The sequence below is a fragment of the Urocitellus parryii genome, chromosome 15, assembly GCF_045843805.1.
Source record: "Urocitellus parryii isolate mUroPar1 chromosome 15, mUroPar1.hap1, whole genome shotgun sequence".
NCBI lineage: Eukaryota > Metazoa > Chordata > Mammalia > Rodentia > Sciuridae > Urocitellus > Urocitellus parryii.
In genome coordinates, this window is record NC_135545.1 from 33,202,228 (window position 1) to 33,221,289 (window position 19,062).

Consider the following 19,062-nt stretch of genomic DNA (forward strand, 5'->3'; position numbering starts at 1 on the left):
TTCTAATCTCGTTGTCACCCCACACTCCCTCCCTCAGAGGTCAACTGGGGCTCGTCGGTGCAGGCGGGCTCCTACAACCTGGCCCTCAGCTACTCCGTGGGCCTCAACGAGGTGGAAGACCACATCAAGAACTACCGGTGAGCAGGGGTTCCGGGACCCACGGGGAGCTGGAGCCAGGGTCGCTTTGTTCTGTCCACCTCCATGGGCAGCTGGTCTGGGCAGGGCAAAGGAAGAGCACTGGGCGGGGTGTTTGGTGACCTGAGCAACAATGACAACGTAGATGAAGTCTGATGGCCTTCCAAAAATCTGGACCCGACCTTGACCCAGAGTCAAGAAGAGAAGTGGGAAAGTGTGCAGGGTCTTGTCTGAGGCCACACTGGGGCTCAGGGTGACCTAGGAGGTGGCAGAGCTCCCGGGGCACCTGCCGTCAGCGTCCCCGCGCACGCCCTCCTGAGCTCCTGCCCTTCCTGCTCCTCCTCAGCCCCCAGTGCTTGGTGCTCACCGGCCCCCCCAACTTCCGCCCGGCCCTGGTGGACTTTGTGGGCACCTTTACCCAGAACCTGAGCCTAATGATCTGTGGCCATGTGCTCATCGTGAGTGTCCCCTGTCGTGAGTGCCCTTGCGCTGCTGGGGGAGCCGCCTGGCTGGGGTGTCCATGCAGGGGGCAGGGGCAGAGGGGCCAGGGGCAAGCAGAGCCTGGCTGGGCGGCCCCTCTCTCGGGCTCCTCCCCGCCCGCCTCTCCTCTCCTTCTCCCTCTCCCTGCCTGGTTTCTTCCCCCAACTCTGTAAAGGAGAATGGGCCTCCCCAGATGCTCCTGAGGCTGTGGGCCAGAGGGGGACTGTGGGCCAGGAGGGGGACCGTGGGCCAGGAGGGGGACTGGATCCCAGGCCAGAGGGGGACTGTGGGCCAGGTGGGGGACTGGTTCCCAGGCCAGAGGGCGAAGGCAGCCCCTGATATCACCTGCCCCACCCGCCCACAGGGACCCCGAAAGCAGAGGATGCCCGAGCTGCGGCTCATTGCCCAGGGGCACACCAAGTGGCTGAACAAGAGGAAGATCAAGGCCTTCTACTCTGACGTCATCGCTGAGGACCTCCGCAGCGGCGTGCAGATTCTTATGCAGGTGTGGCGGGTCTGGGAGCCTCCCTGCCCGGCTTGTTACTTCAGGTGCACCCCGAAAGGCAGAGAACCCTGGGGATCTAGTGTAAGGCCTGTTTGCTGCAATAAGAAGCCCCCCCACCTTCTTGCACCTCCAGATCTACTCGCACGGGTGGGCACGTTCTGAGCCTCGGGACTTGGGCAACTGATATGGAAGCCTGTGGGGGTTCTGTGACCTTGGCCAGTTCCTGTTTTTTGTTTTTTAGTTTTTTTCCTCAGGTATAATTTACATAAAGTAAAGTGAAAAACAGTTTAGTGAGAGACCAATAGTGTCCGTGGGTCTAGGCCCCACCTGGTGCACCTGGCTGCCACTCAGCTCGAGATCTAGAGATCTAGGATGCCTTTGCTCAGGGTGCAGCTCCTGGGCAGAGCAGTTGCCCTGCATGTGTACGAGGGAGGCCCCGGGTTCAATCCCCAGTACAGAAAAAAAATAAATCTAGAACATTCCACTTGGCCATTCATTTACTGCTCAGTTTTCTTATGTAATATGAGACACAAAGATTAAATTATAACAGTTGCTAATTCTAAATCAACATATGAGCATCCTTCTCAATAGTTATAACTATTTTTCAAAACAACAACAACAACAACAACAAAATAAAATGCCTGGGTCTTTTTGTGGGGTTATGAAAATATTCTGGAAGTAGAGGTGATGGTTTTATGAATTGACTCAACATGGTGAATGTGCTAGATCCACTAAACTGTACCTTTTGTATTTTGTTTTGGAGTTTTTTAAATTCTTCAAAATTTATGTTTTTGAATTGTACACTTAAAAATGCTTTTATTATGTGAATTTAACCTCAAAATTTTCTAAATCTTAAAATATTTTTTTAAAAAAGAAGAGAAGTAGAAAAGATGTGTGGATGAAATGACCCAGGAATACTCCAAATCTGACACGCAAACTCAAGTCTTGCACTAAGAGAAATAATCTTTTAGAGAAGCAGGAACCGGCACATTCCCAGGGCTTGGGACAGTGCAGGTGGCTTGGCTCAGAGAAGGCCCTGGGGCCGCCCTGGCTGCAGCTCCACCTTCTGGGGCTGAGCCCAGGTGGACAGGCCCCTGAGGGGGGGATGCCTTTCCTGAGCCCCCACAGCATGGACAGAGGGCAGCTGGACTGAGAAAGCCCACCCTAGTCGCAGGACAGAGCCCCACCAGCTGCGAGGCCTGCCCTCTAGCCCTGCCCATTTGACCAACACTCCCTCACACAGGCCGCAGGTCTGGGGAGAATGAAGCCCAACATCCTGGTGGTCGGATACAAGAAGAACTGGCAGTCTGCTCACCCAGCCACGGTGGAAGACTACATTGACATCCTACAGTGAGCCAGGGCACGGGCAGTGGGGCCTGGGGTCTGCTGATTTGTGCCACTGGGGGCTCCTGGACCTGGGGAGTGGACCAGACTCAGTGGGGACTGTAAGAAGTTGAGTCCACAATGTTCAAGGCTTAGGGAGGGTGAATTTTGGCAGGGACCAGGCAGGTGTAGGACAGTAGGGAGCAGTGGGGACTGTGGTGAGCTGCTCTAGCCAGTTGTACCCACACAGAAACATGGGCCCCACCGTTGCCAGATCTTTAATATTTCAGAGTAGCCGGAAGTGCAGGTCTGAGCTCGAGGTGTGGGCTTCAGAAGGCCCAGAGGACTGTTAAAGAGATGGTGTCGCTGAGAAGGAAAGGGAAACCAGACCAGGACTGAACTCCCTGGGGATCTCAGAGTGGACTCCACCCCCTGATTCCTGCAGCCTGAGGTCTTCGCTGCACAGAGGCCCGAGGCCTTGCGTTCCTTCAAGAGCCAAGGCTGAGAGCTGACGCCCTGGAACACGCTCCCTGCTTCCCCGTCAGCTGTTGACTGGCTGCACAGCTCAGGGGACCCTCCCACTGCCTCTAATGAAATTGCAAGAGAAGTTGGTGCAGAAACTGTGCTAGGCTGCCCCGGCTCCAGGGTCCTAAGACAATCCCGAGGGTGTGAGTGGGACAGTCCAAGGACGCAGTGCTCGGCCTGTGGCCTCACACTGAAGTGGTGGGTTTTGCACACTGTGTCAACAGAGCAATCAATCGGGCATGCGCAGGAGTCTTCTAGACACTCGTTATAACAGCCCACGGCTTGAGTGAGGCCAGTCCTGGGGGCACGCCTGCCCTTCAGTTCACAGTGACCAGCTGGTCCCTTCCTTGGTTGTGTGCTTGTGGACAAACCGTTCCATTTGTGTACCTGTAAGGTACATCCCCACCCTGTGGCAAACCTGTGAGGGTTCACCCAGCACTCCAGGGGGAAGCCAGGCCTGACTGAGTGTCCCCCAAGGGGTCCCTGGCGACTCTCCGGTTGTGTCTGCATACTTTACAGACAGGGAAACTGAGGCCCAGAGGGGAGAAGGAGGATGGTGGGAAGCAGGGCCATCTTGGACACCTGGTCTCCCGGGAGCCAGGTCACCTCCTGGGTGGGAGCTGGGGCTGAGCCGAGCCTGACCCCGCTCCTCTTTCCAGCGATGCCTTTGATTTCAACTACGGCGTGTGTGTCTTGAGGATGCGCGAGGGGCTGAACATCTCCGAGACCATGCAGGCTCACGGTGAGCACACACAGCGCCGGTTCAGCACGCTGTCCCAGACCAGAAGGGGATCCCAGAAAGTTCTGGAACCCAAGTTCTTTAACCAGTACAAAGAAGAGAGGGAAAATTCGTAAGGAACTAAAGGTCACAGGCTCATAGAATGTCGGCCCTGGATGGTCACTTAGAGACCATCAGGTTTCCAGGTGGGGAAACTAAGGCCCAGAGGGGGACGTGACTGTCCAAGAGGATGCTTCCACCTGGGCAGCTTGGAGCTCCCCCAGTGCTTCTGTAGCCAGCTGGGAAAGAAAGACCTACTAGAAAATAGGAAAAGAGGGCGGAGGAGATGTCACATAAAGGCCTTGGGGTAGGAAAACTCTCACCTCAAGGCCATGGAACCTGGATGTTTATGTCCTCCAAGGACACCTTTGGGGGCATGAAACAGGATTGTGTTTTCCATTTAAAAGTCCAACTCTGCAGACTCTGAATTACTAGTATTTAGAAGTGTAAAAGACATAAAATTCATGGAGCCAGAGGGAGGGCAGAGCTGGGAGCCTGGTGGGTGGGACTTGGGAACATGTCACTGAGGGCTGAGGGTGTACCTGGCCCAGGGAGCTGGCCAATAAATATTTATCCAACCAATAGTGACCAAGTCGGTAGCCATGCTCCTGTGCTGCTCTAGGCACAGTGGGTACAGCAAGGGCCAAACAAAGCCCCTGTCCCTGGAGCAAAGCAGATCTGTACAAGCGGACACTCGGTCATCTAGTGTCTGGCAGACAGCACAGGTGTCCAGGGCAGGCCTTTGGCTGCGAGGGGCAGGGCTGGGGAAAGCTGCCCCCAGCACAGGGGCATCCTCACCCCCAGGTGGGCATGAGCTTAGCCTGTTGGAGGAGCAAGAGGGGCCAGGGCAGGGCCAGGGCAGAGGGAGGCGGGTCTGGGTGTGGTGGGGCCGTGGGACTCTCCTCCCAGTGTTCAGGGAGCCCTGCTAGATGGAGAACCCAGGGGGCCCCAGGTGAGGGCACCCTGCAACCCCAGATGCCCCCTCTTTTACAGTTAATCCTGTGTTTGACCCGGCGGAGGACAGCAAGGGCACCAGCGCCCACGGAGCCAGGCCATCTGTGTCGGGCACACGTCAGTCCCCACTCACTGGGAGGCTCAGGGTGTTCTGGCCTAGCAGGGGCTAGTGGTGGCCACCTGGGGACTCGGTCAAAGGCGGATGGTTCTTCCTAGTGATAGCAGCGGCTGACTAACTGGGCTGAGTAACCCGATGGGCGAGGCCCCTATTCAAGAGCGCAGGTCCTGGTGGAGACGCTGGGCCTCCAGGACCCAGGTCCCTGCAAGGCCCCTGTGGGACCTGAGTGTAGGCTCAGGGAGGGGTAGAATGGCAGTCTTCGCTGATGCCCTGGGAGGCAGGGGAAGCTGCCACAGGCACAGGGGACTCCTGTGGCATTCCTGAGGGGCCCAGGAGAGTGTGCAAGGGTTGGAAGAGCATGCATCCTCCCAGAGGGCCACCCCGGAGGGCACCGGGTCCCCCTGGCTGGAGCCTGGGGATGGAGAAGCTGAGAAGCAGGGGGGGCATGCGGCAGCCTGTGTTCCCAGGGTCCCCGCTCCTGGTCCGGCCGCCTGAGAATCCGAGTCCTGGCACCAGGAGGGAAGTGCACTGCCCCGGCCAGGCCTGCTCAGCTGCGTCTGCTGCTGCGGGCACAGTCTGGGCCTGAACGGCAAGCCCACCTCTCAGGGCGGCGAGCCGTTTCCAGGAGGCTGGCTGCTCTGACCCCCTCCCCTCCTGCAGTGGACCCTGAGGCCCTGGTGCGGGAGGAGCAGGCCAGCACCATCTTCCAGTCCGAGCAGGGCAAGAAGACTGTGGACATCTACTGGCTCTTTGATGATGGAGGTCAGGACTCCTCAGATGTGGCTCCCTCATGCCCTGGGATGTGTTCCCTGCCCGTCCCTGCATCTCTTTCCCTGTCCTTCCTGGCTGGCTTTTGTCAAGGCCTCTGCTTGGACCTGGAGTCCAGCAAAGTGGGCAGGGGCCCAGACCCCTGGATAACTGGGTTGAGTAATTGGATGGGCTTGGCCAGGGCCTCTAGCTTTTTCAGTTGTGAAGTAGAGAGAGATGGGGGCAAGGCTGAGGCCAACCCCAGAAGAACCTTCTCACTGGATAGTCCTGGGGGTCCCAGCCACAGGCAGAGTTGGGGACAGGGGCCAGGGCCCAGGACAGCCATAGGAATACTCTTCACAGAACACACCTGTCCTGTTTTCCCTAAAACATGACTCTTGTCTTTATAGTTCCCACCTTTGACAGAGTCATAGAAAATACCCCTCTTCAAAAGAGGACAACCAAGCCTCCGGGTCCCCAGGTGCCACCTCCACACTTCTGACCAAGCACAGGTCGAAAATGTTCAGGAAAAACACTGTGTCTGTATGGACCCTGTACAGACTTTGTCCTTGTCATTATTTCCCAACAATAAAGTGCAACAACTATTTGCACAGATTTACATTGTAGCTGGCATTCTAGGAGATGGTGTAAAGTACAAGGAGGATGTGGGTAGGTGACATGCAAATACTATGTCCTTTTATACAGAGGACTTGGGCACAGGTGGATTCAGCACAAAGGGGGCCCTGGATGCAATCCCCTGCGGACACAGAGGAGGACTGTATATTCTATCAATGACAGATAACTCAGGCTGAGCGCCGACTACCTACCTCTGGCCAGTGCTCTAATCTAACGTTATCTCTTTTACAAATAAAGAGACCAGAGCATGGAGGACCAGGCCTTGAACTCAGTGGCTGGTCCTTGGTCTCACATGGAGGCATGACATAGAGGGATGCAGGCTCCCACCCATTGGCCAAATGTTCAATTTTCCAGAAAGGCCCTCTCTCTAAATGTCCATATGCAATCCCCCCACCGTTCACTACCAACTTGTGGTGAAAATTAAAAATATTTAAAAACACCGCTGCCAAGTAGACCCTAGACACCAGGCACCACGGCCACCGGGGTTTAGCCAGGTGAGTTATGAAGCAGGCAGGTAAACCAAGGTCCAGAGAGGGGGAGGGGTCTGTCCATGGTTGCAGGAAGGGACAGGAACCCACCAGGGGCTGTCCCCTGAGCATTTTCCTCTTGGTTTCTGGGGACCCTCCTTGCCAGGCCTCACCCTCCTCATCCCCTATCTCCTTCGACGCAAGAAGAGGTGGAGCAAATGCAAGATCCGGGTGTTCGTTGGGGGCCAGGTCAACAGGATGGACCAGGAGAGGAAGGCGTAAGTGGGGGCCCCTCCCGTCCCCTGCTCTCCACCGCCACCCTCAGGTGGGCCTTGGAATTGCCCAGAGCTTGGGCAGGCTCTCTCCAGGCCACAGTAATGACAAGGGGGGTTCTGGCCAGGAGCCAAGTTCAGAAGTGACTTCTTGTCCCCCTTTAATCAGATACCCACACCCTGGGCTTTGCTCTGACAGGGAGGGGTGTTAAGATTCAAAATCCCAAACTCCTCAAGGAGAAACCCATGTGAAACGAAGGCGGGAGGGGCCCCTTCCTCCCGAGAAAGGAGACAGGAGATAGAATCTTTGAGGGCGATGTCTCCAGAGTATAGGACATGGGCTCTGGGAGGTGAGAGATGACCTGAGTGGCCAGGAGATGGAGCCACACCATACCACTGATTCTTTCCGTGAGAAGTGATTTTTAATCCCCCTTCAACTCTGTGGCTGATTTGGTGGGAGAAGATCTTGGTTTAGTGTTGGTTTGTCCTTCCCCTCAGTAGCGATGCTGAGCTCCCTGTCTAAGCAAGAGAGCAGGTCTAAGCTCACAGACTTGGCCAGAATTTAGTGACACTGGTTTATTTACTTGGATTTTAAGTATCACTTCTTTCTGCCAAGACATGTTTATTTTCTGTTTCAAATTGTAATATAAAAATTCCTTTTGAAATGTATCTAAGTGTGTTAGTCGGTTTTCATTACTATATTGACATACCTGAGGCAGTCTACTTTATAGAAAAAAGAGGTTTGTTTGGGCTCATGCTTCTGGAGATGCAAGGTCCAGGGGTTCTATCTGGTGATAGCCTTCTTGCTGGCAAAGTCCCCAAGTGGCTCAGGGTTTCACATGGCAAGAGACAGGGAAGGAAGGCAAAAGTGGCTGTGTGTATCTGGTCTCTCTCCCTCTTCACATAAAGCCATCAGGATTCAATCTTGGGGCACCTTATCCAGCCCTAATCACTTCCCAGAGTTCACCTCCTCCCCACAAACAGCACAGCCAGATTAGGTTTCCACCCTCCTTTCGCTGGGGATTGGACTTCACCGTGAGTTCAGGGGACAAATCATATTCAAATCACAGCCCTCATTCGGAACACGTGTGGGTTTGTAAACAGACAAGGAGGTGGACAGTGAGGCAGGTGGCCGGAGGTGTGGACTTGGCAGGAGTCGGGCAGGTGGGGTCGGGCAACTGCTGCTTCACAGCAAGGTCACGGGAGGTCGGAGGTCGGAGGTCGTGGGGTGGGGGTCTGCAGTTTAATAGGCAGAGGGAGGAACCCTTGCACTAGGGTCTGCAGTGCCCTCTGCAGCAGCCCTGGCTGTGACACGGTGGTCAGGACAAGAGGGGAGTCCTGGCCGCTGCCCTGGTCCATGCCTGGGCCACGCCCATGAGCCCCCCCTCTGCTCACCCCAGAAGCCCCATTTCCTTGTTGTCATCCCACTGAGGACTTTGCCACTCAAAGGTCCCTTCTGTGCAAGGCCGAGGAGGCACTGCTTGGGAACAGTAGCTCCTGGCCCCTGGGGTGTCTGAAAAGCACCTGCGCCGTCAGGGCCTCGGCTTCTGGTTCAGGCCAGGGCAGGGGGTGGTCAGTACAGCTGGCTGAGCCCAAGGCCTGGCACTGCACGCCCTTCGCACAGAGGTTGTGAACACTCACTCCTCTGCCACCCAACCGTGACCTTCATGGGCCATGTGACCTGCTCTCTCTGTGACCCCAGGGCAGGCCTACGCTGCCACCTACCCAGGTGCTGCCCAGGCCTGCTGGCCCCGGCCACTGCCGCACACCAAGATGGACCTGCCCACAGCTCTGCTTTCCAAATCCCGCTCCCCCAAGTTCAAGAACCAGCCGTTGCCTGACTGCTGGGCCCAGCTGGTCATTCAGGCTGGTCTTCCAGAGGCTCCAAGCTATCCCAGCTGGCTCTTTGCCATCGCTGCCCTGCCCATTCCTCCCCACCAGTGAGTCCAGCAGGCCCTAACCCAGGGGGCACACTGGGACCCTGTGTGGCCTTACCAAGACCTGCCCTGCCCGGGGAGTGTGACTCAGCAGGTGGGCTAGCACCAGGCTGTTCTGAAGGCCCCTTGGGCGGTTCCAGTGTGGACTCTGGCCTGGGGATGCGTCTCGGTGGTAGAGCGCTCGTCCAGCAAGTGCAAGGCTCTGGGTTCAATTCCCAGGACTGAAAAAAAATGTCATTATGGACATCCCCCTGCCCGAACCCCTTTGGCCTTCAACCATCTCCACGATGCACTGTCCAGCCAGATCGCTACCCGCTCTGTGTCATTCTCCTGACATCTCCCACCACAGTGGCCTCTCCTCCCCTGTTAAATCCAAAGTGGTGCCCGAAGCTGCCCCTCCTGCTTCTCTGCCCGGTTCTCACATTTCTTTGGTTCCCTCAGGAATTTTAATTTCCTCTTTTCCAACTGTCCTGGCCCCGGTGGCCTGGCAGCGTTGGATCCCCTGGGAGTTGGTTAGAGATGCAGAATCCCCGGCCCCAGCCAGACCAGTGAATCAGAATGGACATTGTCACAAAGTCTCAGCAGAGGTGTAGACACGGGCGTTAATGATTGCCAGGCACTAAGACAGAGGTGGCCACCAGACGCTTGGGAAATCCTGGTCATGCTTTTTTGCGTCACTTGTCATGAGCTGACCTGCTTCATGGGTGACCCTGATTGTCCCTCCTCCTCTGTTAGAATGGCAGTGCCAAGGGGCAGGATGGGGTCTGTTTGGCTCACTGCTGTCAACAGCAGAAACTTAATAAAATGTCATCGAATGAATGAATACATGAATGAATGAATGAATGAATACACTTAAAAAGTCTCCCCTGCCCTCCAGGATCATTTCTCTGTTGAGCAAGTTCCGACTGGGATTTCATGAAGTTCATGTCCTTCCTGACATCAATCAGAAGCCGCGGGCGGAACAGTGAGTTCTCTGTGTCAGGGGATCCAAGCAGAAAGGCCAGCGGTGTGCCCTGCAGACCTGCTGTTGGCTGCGACCTTGTTCCAGCCCCTTGGGCTCTTTGGCTGCACTTCATGCAGGCCGCCTACCACACCTCAGGACCTTTGCACATTCAGTTCGGTTTGCTCTAGCCACTGCTCCCCACCTCCACCTGTGCATAGCTGGCTTCAGGACAGACTCCTCAGCCCTCTCGAGGCCTCTCCTGACCCTGATTTTCTCTATACCAGGACTCGGTTTATACATTTATAAATCCCCCACTTTGTATTTATTTGCCTCTTTACTTACTGCTCAGAGCACAGGATCCAGGAGGGTGCCCAGTCTGACCTAGAGTCTGTGTGGCTCGAACCTGACACAGACCTGGCCAGTGACCGCCTGCTGAGTGCAGGGGCGGGTAGAGTCCGGGCCCACCACTGAGGATGGCTTGGAGAAGTCTGGTGGAACTCCGGGTCTAAGCGTCCGAGCCTAAGTCCACACTGGGGCCATTCCCACGTAGATGGCAGCATTGTTGGGCCCCACTCTGTGTCCCTGTGGCCTCCCCTCTAGCTCCCTCCAGGGTCCTGGTTTCTCTGGAGATGGGGCCATCTCACGGGCCTCTCCTGCGTTCTCTCTCCAGCACCAAGCGCTTTGAGGACATGATTTCGCCCTTCCGCCTGAACGACGGCTTCAAGGACGAGGCCACCGTGGCCGAGATGAGGCGGGACTGCCCGTGGAAGATCTCAGATGAGGAGGTCAACAAGAACAGGATCAAGGTGCCAGAGAGGGCAGGCCTTGCTGGGTGGGGACGAGCTTCCTGAGCCCAGCTGCCCTTGACTCCCAGCCTCTGCGGTATCCTCAGGCCACAAATGCTTGGGCTCACAGGTGACCGGCTGTGAACCCAGTGCTGTCCTTGGCACGAGAGCCTGATCCTTCTGCCCATTAATGTCCCCAGCAGTGGGCAGGGACTGGCAGGAGTCCTCCCTCTCCTCCCCCATTTCTCCACATCTGGTGGAAGGATTCGTGACTCAGGTGTGTGGGTTGGAGTATCACTGTCCCATGATGTCATCTCCCTCAGCCTGTGCCCGAAGCCTAGATGCAGGCAATGCCGCAGCCGCCCCTTCCCAGACAGGACAGTCAGGAATCTGGTAGGGCTGAGAGAGGGCGTGTGCGCGGTGGGGGCTCTTCTTCAAGGTGGGGTGAGCAGCTGGAGGCCCAGGGCCCTGGGGACAGACTGCAGTGGCCCAGGCTCGTCAATCCTTGAGCTCTACTGCTCTCCACTGGGGGTGATGTTGTCCCCTTGGGACATTTTGAAACATTCTTGGATGTCACACCTGGGGAATGAGGGTTGCTCTCAACACCCTACAATGCACAGTCCGGGTCCCATAACAACAACAAAAAAATGTCCACCGGAAATGCGCATAACGAGAGGTTGAGAATCCCTGATGTGGGCTAAGTCACCGCCCCTCAGTTTTTCATTCTCTAAAATGGGGTGTCCACCTGCTCTCAGATCTTGACGTCAATCACTTCTGAACAATGTAAAGACAGCCCCCCCACACACTCTGGAGAAGCCCCTGACCCCAGGACTTATGCAGCCAGCTGACACTTTGGAAAATTCTGGATAAAGTGCACAGGAAGTCCCCCCAGGGTCTGTGGCAGGGAGTGGACCCTCCCAGCTCTGCGTTTCCTAGTCTTTCATTCAGGGTTTCTTTGTGACCAACCAGGCCCTCTGCCTGGTGCTCTGCGCGGTTATCTCACAGGACCCTCCCCGCGTCCCCCACCCCAGGACATTTCATACCTTGTGAGGCTCAGGAAGCCACAGTGCTCTCTGCTGCCAAGTGCCAGGGCTGAGTTTTGTACCCAGTCAAGCTCCCTCTTCCCACTCTCCTGCTGGACATGGCCAGAAAGTCAGGCAAGGAAAGCCCCGGTGGCTTCTGGGAGCAGGCGAACTTGGTGCTTGATTGTGACAAGGGTCCCCTTCCTTCCTGGGGGGGGAGAGTCTAGTCATTTAGGAGAGTCAGTCACAGTCTGGTGGCCTTGGCAGGGGTGCTGCTGCTCCCAAGGACGTGGGAGGTGACCGCCCGGCTTCCCCTTGCCCCAGTCCCTTCGGCAGGTGAGACTGAATGAGATCCTGCTGGACTACTCCCGGGAGGCGGCCCTGGTGGTCATGTAAGTGCAGCCCACTGGCGGGAGGAGCGGGAGGCGTGGCGGGAGAGAGGCTCAGGAAGCGGGTGCCACAGCATGGCGGGGCCCCAAGCTCCTGTGTACCCGGCCCGGCCTCGCCTGAGTGCCAGCTGGCCGAGGTCTAGGCCCTCCCCTGTCCCAGGCCCTGCTGACCGCTGTCCCTGTTGCCTTTTCCTGCCAAGCCCAGCTTGCCCCCGAGGGGCCCAGCTAGTCCTCTTTGGCCATCGGTCAATCCTTCCTGGTGTTGGTGCCCAGTCTGGGCAGCAGAAACAGAGCCTGCCCCAGCCCCCACTGTCCCTATTGGACCTACATCCAGTTCCAAGCTGTCCCTGCTGGGTGTCAGCCCGGGCTAAGCAAGTGGAAGGTGACAAAGGCTCAGTGTGGCTCTGCCTGATCTGAGACTAGTAGGGAAAACGCAGTCCGCCAAGCTCCCTGAGCCTGCAGCCCAGAGCAGGGGTGGGGAGTGGGGTGGCGGATAGGGCGGCTGGACAACCACCTGGGAATTCTGCAGGATGGACAGGAAGCCTGCAGAACCTGTTTGTTCACACCTGGGAGCTGGGCTCCACCGCATAATTTGCAGGCCTTCTGATAAAATGAAAATGTATGGCCCCTGGTCAGGGTGCTGGGCTGCGGGCCTCCTTTCCAAAGCAAGCTCTTACATTCCCACACAGGATACATGGACTTTCTTTTTTTTTTTTTTTTCCTCTAGTACTGGAAATTGAACCCTGGAACATTCTCTCACTGAGCTACATTCTTTTTATTTTTTATTTATACATATATATTTAAAGCTAAATATTTTTGACACAGCATATTTACTTGTTTATTTATTTTTATGTGGTGCTGAGGTTCGAACCCAGTGCCTCACACATGCTAGACAAGTGCTCTACCACCGAGCTACAACCCCAGCCCTTTTTTATTTTGAGACAGGGTCTCACTAAGTGGCCCAGGCTAGCCTTGAACTTGCAATCCTCCTGCCTCAGCCTCCTGAATTGCTGGGATTACAGGTGTGCATCACCACACCTGGCTAATATGCTTTTTTTTTCCCTAAAAAAGTCTCATGGTGCTGGGAAGGAGGGGACAGAGGTGGAACATAAATGATCACAGGAAGAATGTCGTTGTAGATGGAGGGTGTGGGCATACAACTGCGAAGCAGGTATTTCAACACTCATGTGTTTGAACATTCCCATAAATCTGCAAAGTAAGGGCTGCCTTGGAGAGCAGCCACCATATCGTGAGTAGTAAATGTCCATGGAGATTGCTTTTCTCTGGAGAGAAGGCCACCACACACTGTGCTTGGAGTGTGTGCTCATGTAGAGGGTCCAAGACTCTGGGCGATGGCCCCGCCCACCTGTGATATGCCAGGTGGTGTGCACCAGCAGTCCTGCTACTCAGAGGCTGAGGCAGGACGGTGGAAGGATCCAGGGAGCCTCCCAGTGCCTCCCAGAGCACAGATTCCCCTCATGAAGGCTCGGCTCTCAGGGCCTATTCACCTAAAAGTCCTGCCTCCTAAAACCTAATATCTAATGCCAGAGTCCTGGGAGTAAAGATTTCAACAGGTGAGTTGGGGGGCACCCATATTCAGGCCATAGCCCATTGTTAGGACTTGCTAACTTTGTCCCTCCAGTCTCTCCATATGCACCTGTATAGTGGGACCTAGAGAATTCTTAATGATTCTAGCACCCTATGCTGTGTGGAAGTCGCTGTTTGGGGCAGATTAGCATAAGAGCACAGGAGTCCTTCCCTGGGCCCCAGGTGCTCTCAGGACGGCCTGTGCTTTGCCTGGGGGTGAGCTCCCTGCGCTCCCTTCTGGAGGGCGGTTATCTTTTGCAGCACAACCATGCGAGAGGAACTCCCCCTCGCAGCACTTTCCTGTGCCATTCAGGCATGTCAAAATGATGACAGCAGAGCCTTAAATCAAGCGGAAACCCTTCTGAGCTTGGGCCCCCGAGTGACCACCCAGGTTGCATGCCCAAGAAACCCATTCTGCCCCCAAACAATAGATCCTGCGGCGTTTAGGGAGATGATTATTCTGCAAAGAAAGAAACAGTGATAAAGAAAGGGACCCTGTTTATCTCAAGCCTTCAGCCCAGCAGAGCATGTTCTCGGGCACAGATGACCCAGGGTGTGGACGGGATCAGAAGGCAAGACAGCAGCTTCATCCTGTCTAATGGCTTCCAGACGTTTCCTTAGGTGGGGAGCCGGGTGGGTGTGTCCCCGCTTGTGCACGGGTGTGCAAATCACAGCTTTGTGGTACCACCTCTGTTCAGAGTAGCAGGTTTGCACACTAGCTCACTGTGTGACTGTGGGTAAAGTGACCCCATTTCTCTCTGGCCCTGTTTCCCTAATGATCAAAAGAAGACTTAGGGGCTAGTATTTCCAAGATGCTCTTTCTTGCTAACATGCCATGATTCCAAGTTTATTGGAATGAGTCCTTCTCTCGGGTTATAAGATGAGGAATTTCATCATGACAGGCGACCTGGGCTGGTGTCTCTTCTCTCCTCTCCCGCTTCACCCCAAGGCTGCATAGGGAAAGCCCATCCTGGGCCCAGCATCCTTATGGGATTAGCTGATACAAATGGCGAAGGGTCCTGGCGCCTTGGAGAAGCCAGCTGCACCCACCCGCCCACGTCACAGCCACAGTTGTTGCCCACAGCGGCCCTGGGTTCTTGGGTCACCTCCATGGGGAGGACAGACAGCTGCATCTGTGCTAGTGATCTCCAAGCTGGAGGCAGGCCGGGGTTTCTGAGCCGCTGGACAACGGTAGGAGCCCAGGATCCTGCATTCCCCAGAAATTCTGTTGTTGTTGGATTTTTTTTTTTTAAACTGGGCATTGAACCTTGAGCTCGGCCATACTAGCACAGCTGCCAAAGCCTGGTCAACCGCCCAACAGCCTTTTACTGTCCCAACAACCTGTTGCTGTTGGGGTCAGACACCTCTTTCTTCTGTAACGGCCTTCTCCTCAAAGTGGGACAGTGCTCATGGACATTGCACTTTCTGAATCGGACCTCTGTGGTACTCAAGGCACCGGGCCTTACTAATTTTCAAAACTGTGTTTGAATCAACCTCTGCAGTCTCATTTCAGAGAGGAAGAGCCGCCTCGGGAATTAGGCAACTTGCCAGGGGCCTCGTGGGTGGGGAGTGCAGATCCGGGTTCCTGTCCCTAGGTCCTGTTGCAGGGCAAGCCTTCCGCATCTAGTTAGCTCCAAGAGATGTGATCGGGAACACAAAGCCCCTTTGTTTTGGAGCGGCTTTGTGTCTGAAGATTAGTAGCCTAAGATGGTGCCTCCTGTGCAGAGGGATAAAGGGTGTCATTGATTGGTGCTGGGAGTGGTAAAGGCATCCGTCCCTTGGACAGTTGGACAGTCCCCTATGGGAAGGAACCTTGTTCTGAAGCTTGAAAGGAACCGCGGGAGTCATGGGTGTCCGCTGCCCCTCACCTTGCAGGGACCAGTTCCTCATGGGCTTTGAAGTTTGTGAGTTTGTTCCCTGAAAACAATGTGACCTTTCGGGACAGCCCCTTTGGAGAGCCTGGTTTTACATTCTCCTGGGTCTTTTTCCTGGAAAGTCAAAGGAGGATGGCAGTGGCTTAGTGAGGTGCCCTTGTTCCCACCACTTCTCCAGTCCTCGGGACCTTGCTTGTTTAAAGGAGGGTGGCTTTGTCCCTAGCGAGGCTTTGATGAGGAATTCTAAGTATGAGGCAGCAGCTCTCTGGGCTCCCAGCCACCCCCTCAGCCTGCTCAGGGGGGCGTGGGAGTTGCGGTGAGCAGAGTCAGCGGCTGGAATGATCCCAAGGCCCTGGCTGAGGCCCTGCTCTGCCGGTCAATCGTAAGTGGGGACAGCAGCTGCTGATGGGCGGATTGCTTCCATTGTGCCAGGTGCGGCTCCCCAGCCTGTGAGCGTCTCCTGGAGGGCCCGACCTGTGTCCCCAAGGATGTCAAAGCCGTGACTCTGGCAGCTTCTCTGAGCCCAGAGCCTGAGCTCTGGTCCCCACACTGCTCGGCGTTGCCTGCCTGTTGCTGCCCCAGCCAGGGGGTCAGTGCTGCAGGCCAGGCCCGCCCTCGGGGCTGTGTCCAGGTTGATGAAATGATCAACCAGTGAATGGACTTTAGGGAGAACAGACACCTGCCAAGGGCAGTCCTGGGTAAGGACGGGTGGCCAGCTGGGTCTCTGCCAGAGCCATGCACCCAGCTGTGGTGGCCATCCCGAAACATTTTTGGAATTCTCAAGATGAAAGAAAAGTCACTTCCTGAAATAGCCACAAAAACATGACTGAACAGAGTTCCAGGGGACATCTGGGTATCTGCTCAGCACAACACAGATAAGGGCCTCCAGAGGCAGCGGTGGGATCCGCTCCCAGGACTTAGCAGGGTGGGGGCAGGGCAAGGACACTCTGCTGCAGCCCACGAACAGGACACACTGGGTGGCCACAGGCAGGCATGTGGCTGAAAGCCAGCCTGGCCTGATGTGAGTGGCAGATGGGGTGGGACCTCTCACTTAACAAACACACACTGGCCTAATTGTGTCAGACCGTGTTCTAGAACAGGGGAAAGGGCAGGGAACAGGACAGACCCAGCCTGCCTGCAGACCAACACACAGTCCAGTGGGCAAGGCAGACAGCAAATCAATACATCCACAGATGCTTTTGAGATTGCAAAAGTCTACGAAGACAATAAAGTAGGGTGAGAGGATGAAGAGGATGGGTGGCCTCCTTTGGGGAGGATGACCAGAGGAGAGGCATGTAAGCAGAGAGCTAAGTGGTTCAAGGAGCCAGCACGGTGAACAGCTGGGACTCTGCCTTCCAGGTGGGTCATGTGCAAAGGCCCTGAGGCAGGAGCACACTTGGGTAATTTTAGGAAGGAAAGAAAGCCTCTGTGGCTAAAGAGGTATGTGTGAGGCTGAGGATGGGAGAAAGTGAGATTGTGAGCCTTGGTGGGGACTATGGAGCATTCCCCACAGGGGACATGCAGGCCATGGTTTTGTTTAGAAATGCCTCATGGCTGAAGGTATGTTTTGAATAATGCCCTGAAGGGTGGCAGGAAGGTCTTTCTCAGGGTGGGAAGACCCTGGGTGATTCCCCTCCTGCCCTCTTCCTGCCTTGCAGCACCTTGCCCATAGGAAGGAAGGGGAAGTGCCCCAGCTCGCTGTACATGGCCTGGCTGGAGACCCTGTCCCAGGATCTCAGGCCTCCCGTCGTCCTGATCCGGGGAAACCAGGAAAACGTGCTCACCTTCTACTGCCAGTAACTCCACGCTTGGCCATGCGCCCGTGTTAAGTCCTAGCATCTGATGATCCGACTGCAGAAGGTGGAAGATTTCCAAACTGAGGCTGGACCCCACCTCCCCTGGGCATGTCCTCGGAGCCTCCTTTTCACAGACTGGAGAAGCAGCAGCTGGAGTTGTATGGAAAATTCCTTGGAAGATCCTATCTCTTTAAAAAATTGTCTTTTGATCTTTATGATCCTTACTTAAGATTTCAGTCTTTCATTTGTGTGCAAATTGAGTCAAGGAGCTGGGTGTGCTTCTTGGCCTCTCCACTCACCTTCCTTGGTAACCCCCTGCCTCCGACCACCAGGACAGCCTGGAGTCCACTGTAGGGGCCCTGGGAGCTCTGAGCAAGGGGGGCCCTCTGAGCCTACACAACATGCAAATTTCCTCAGCCACCTCCCTGAGACTAGAACCCACACACAGAACCCACCCAAGCAGAAGGACTGGAGAAACAACACTTCTTGCGAGGGCTGGTGGCCTCCATTCTTTTCTGTTCTGTTTCTCTCTTTTTGATGCGGGTTGGGATCCACTAACATGATTTTTAGACCCACTCATGGGTACTGACCCACAGTTTGAAAAACAGGCTGGACTCTCCTCTGGGCCCTGGGCTTGTTCTCACCCAGGGTGGCTGGCTGGCTGGGGATAGGTCATCGCTGCCACCTGCCCTGCTGGGCCTGCAGGGGAGGAGTAGGGTCTGACGGGGGGGGGGGGGGGGGGGGGGTGGGACACGGACACGGAAGTGGAACATGAGCCCCCAGGCCGGGAGAGAGGGGAGGAGTCTGAGAGGTGCTGGCCGCAGGTGTGGGGAAGGAGGAAGAGTAGAGGTGGGGACACCTGGGGGGCAGGGTGCCAAGAGGCAACGGATCCGAAAGGAAGGGGCAGATCTAGTCCCTGGTGGGTGACAGGACCCGCCAGGGAAGGATGGGAGGGCAGATGGGCTGAGCCCTGAGCAGAGATGGGAGAGAGGAGGAGGATGGAGGTGGGACTTACACCTGGCTCAGGGAGGGGCACTCCAGTTGGCCCAGACTGAAGCCCTGGAACGCTGGCACCCACAATGCTGGAAGGAGTGGGGCAAAAATGAGAGGGCATCGCCGCTCTGGACTTATCTGCTCGGTGTGTGACAGCTGTGCCTTCTCCCAGTGCCACCAGGGCGGCCGAAGGGATGGAGCGTCTTCAAGTGTAGTCTACCTCCTTCAAGGTCACTCCAAGGTTACTTAGTCCTGGAGCCTGTCTCCTTCTTGGGGTTGGAACCCAAAGCCCTTCAAGCACTTCTCAGACGCCCCCTCCACCCCCACTGCAAAGCTTGAAGGCTCAGGAGCCCTGGAAGTTGCCGAGCCCCCGCTGTCCTTGAACTGCCACCGCTTTGCCAAGCTAGACAGAGGACTGGCCGAGTCCCTGGGGACCTGGAGGCTGGCCTGCCTTTGAGCTTGCAGTGGGCCCCTGGCCCCGCCCCAGCTCCGGGAAAGGCCAAGCTGTCAGGGAAGCCTGCTTTCTGGAGCCTCGTGGAAAAGGGTTCCCTGGCAAATGGGGCCCTCTGTTCAGACCTCTGTCCAGGGCAGAGAACCTTTAGGCTTTGAGCATTTAAAAAAAAAAAAAAACCTCTTTCATTCTGTTGGAACCTATAGATTTTTAGCAATGTGAGTAACTCTGTGTTTTTTTTTTTTTTTTTTTTTTTAAGTCTTTGCAGTGAGGCCCAGAACAATGAAAGGAATAAGAATATGTTTGCTCAGTCAACAGAACTTACTTGTTTTGGAACACACTGTT

General features: G+C 55.7%; 1 protein-coding gene across 6 annotated transcripts in view; it reads left to right on the forward strand.

Moving 5' to 3' along the window:
* Positions 1 to 17,399, forward strand: part of Slc12a3 (solute carrier family 12 member 3) — a 31,866-nt gene extending 14,467 nt beyond the window's left edge. For 2 of the 6 annotated variants that reach the window (XM_026395670.2, XM_026395671.2), the window contains exons 15-26: positions 38 to 137; positions 482 to 593; positions 980 to 1,120; positions 2,364 to 2,470; positions 3,628 to 3,710; positions 4,740 to 4,817; positions 5,479 to 5,580; positions 6,835 to 6,946; positions 9,755 to 9,841; positions 10,491 to 10,626; positions 11,952 to 12,019; positions 17,136 to 17,399. In XM_026395670.2, the coding sequence (XP_026251455.2) occupies positions 38 to 137; positions 482 to 593; positions 980 to 1,120; positions 2,364 to 2,470; positions 3,628 to 3,710; positions 4,740 to 4,817; positions 5,479 to 5,580; positions 6,835 to 6,946; positions 9,755 to 9,841; positions 10,491 to 10,626; positions 11,952 to 12,019; positions 17,136 to 17,277 (1,268 nt within the window). In that variant the 3' untranslated portion in view covers positions 17,278 to 17,399. Of the gene's footprint in view, positions 1 to 37; positions 138 to 481; positions 594 to 979; positions 1,121 to 2,363; positions 2,471 to 3,627; positions 3,711 to 4,739; positions 4,818 to 5,476; positions 5,581 to 6,834; positions 6,947 to 9,754; positions 9,842 to 10,490; positions 10,627 to 11,951; positions 12,020 to 17,135 lie in introns of all 6 variants that reach the window. The other 4 variants (XM_026395672.2, XM_077793007.1, XM_026395673.2 and 1 more) reach the window with 2 other exon arrangements.
* The last annotated feature ends 1,663 nt before the right edge of the window (positions 17,400 to 19,062 follow it).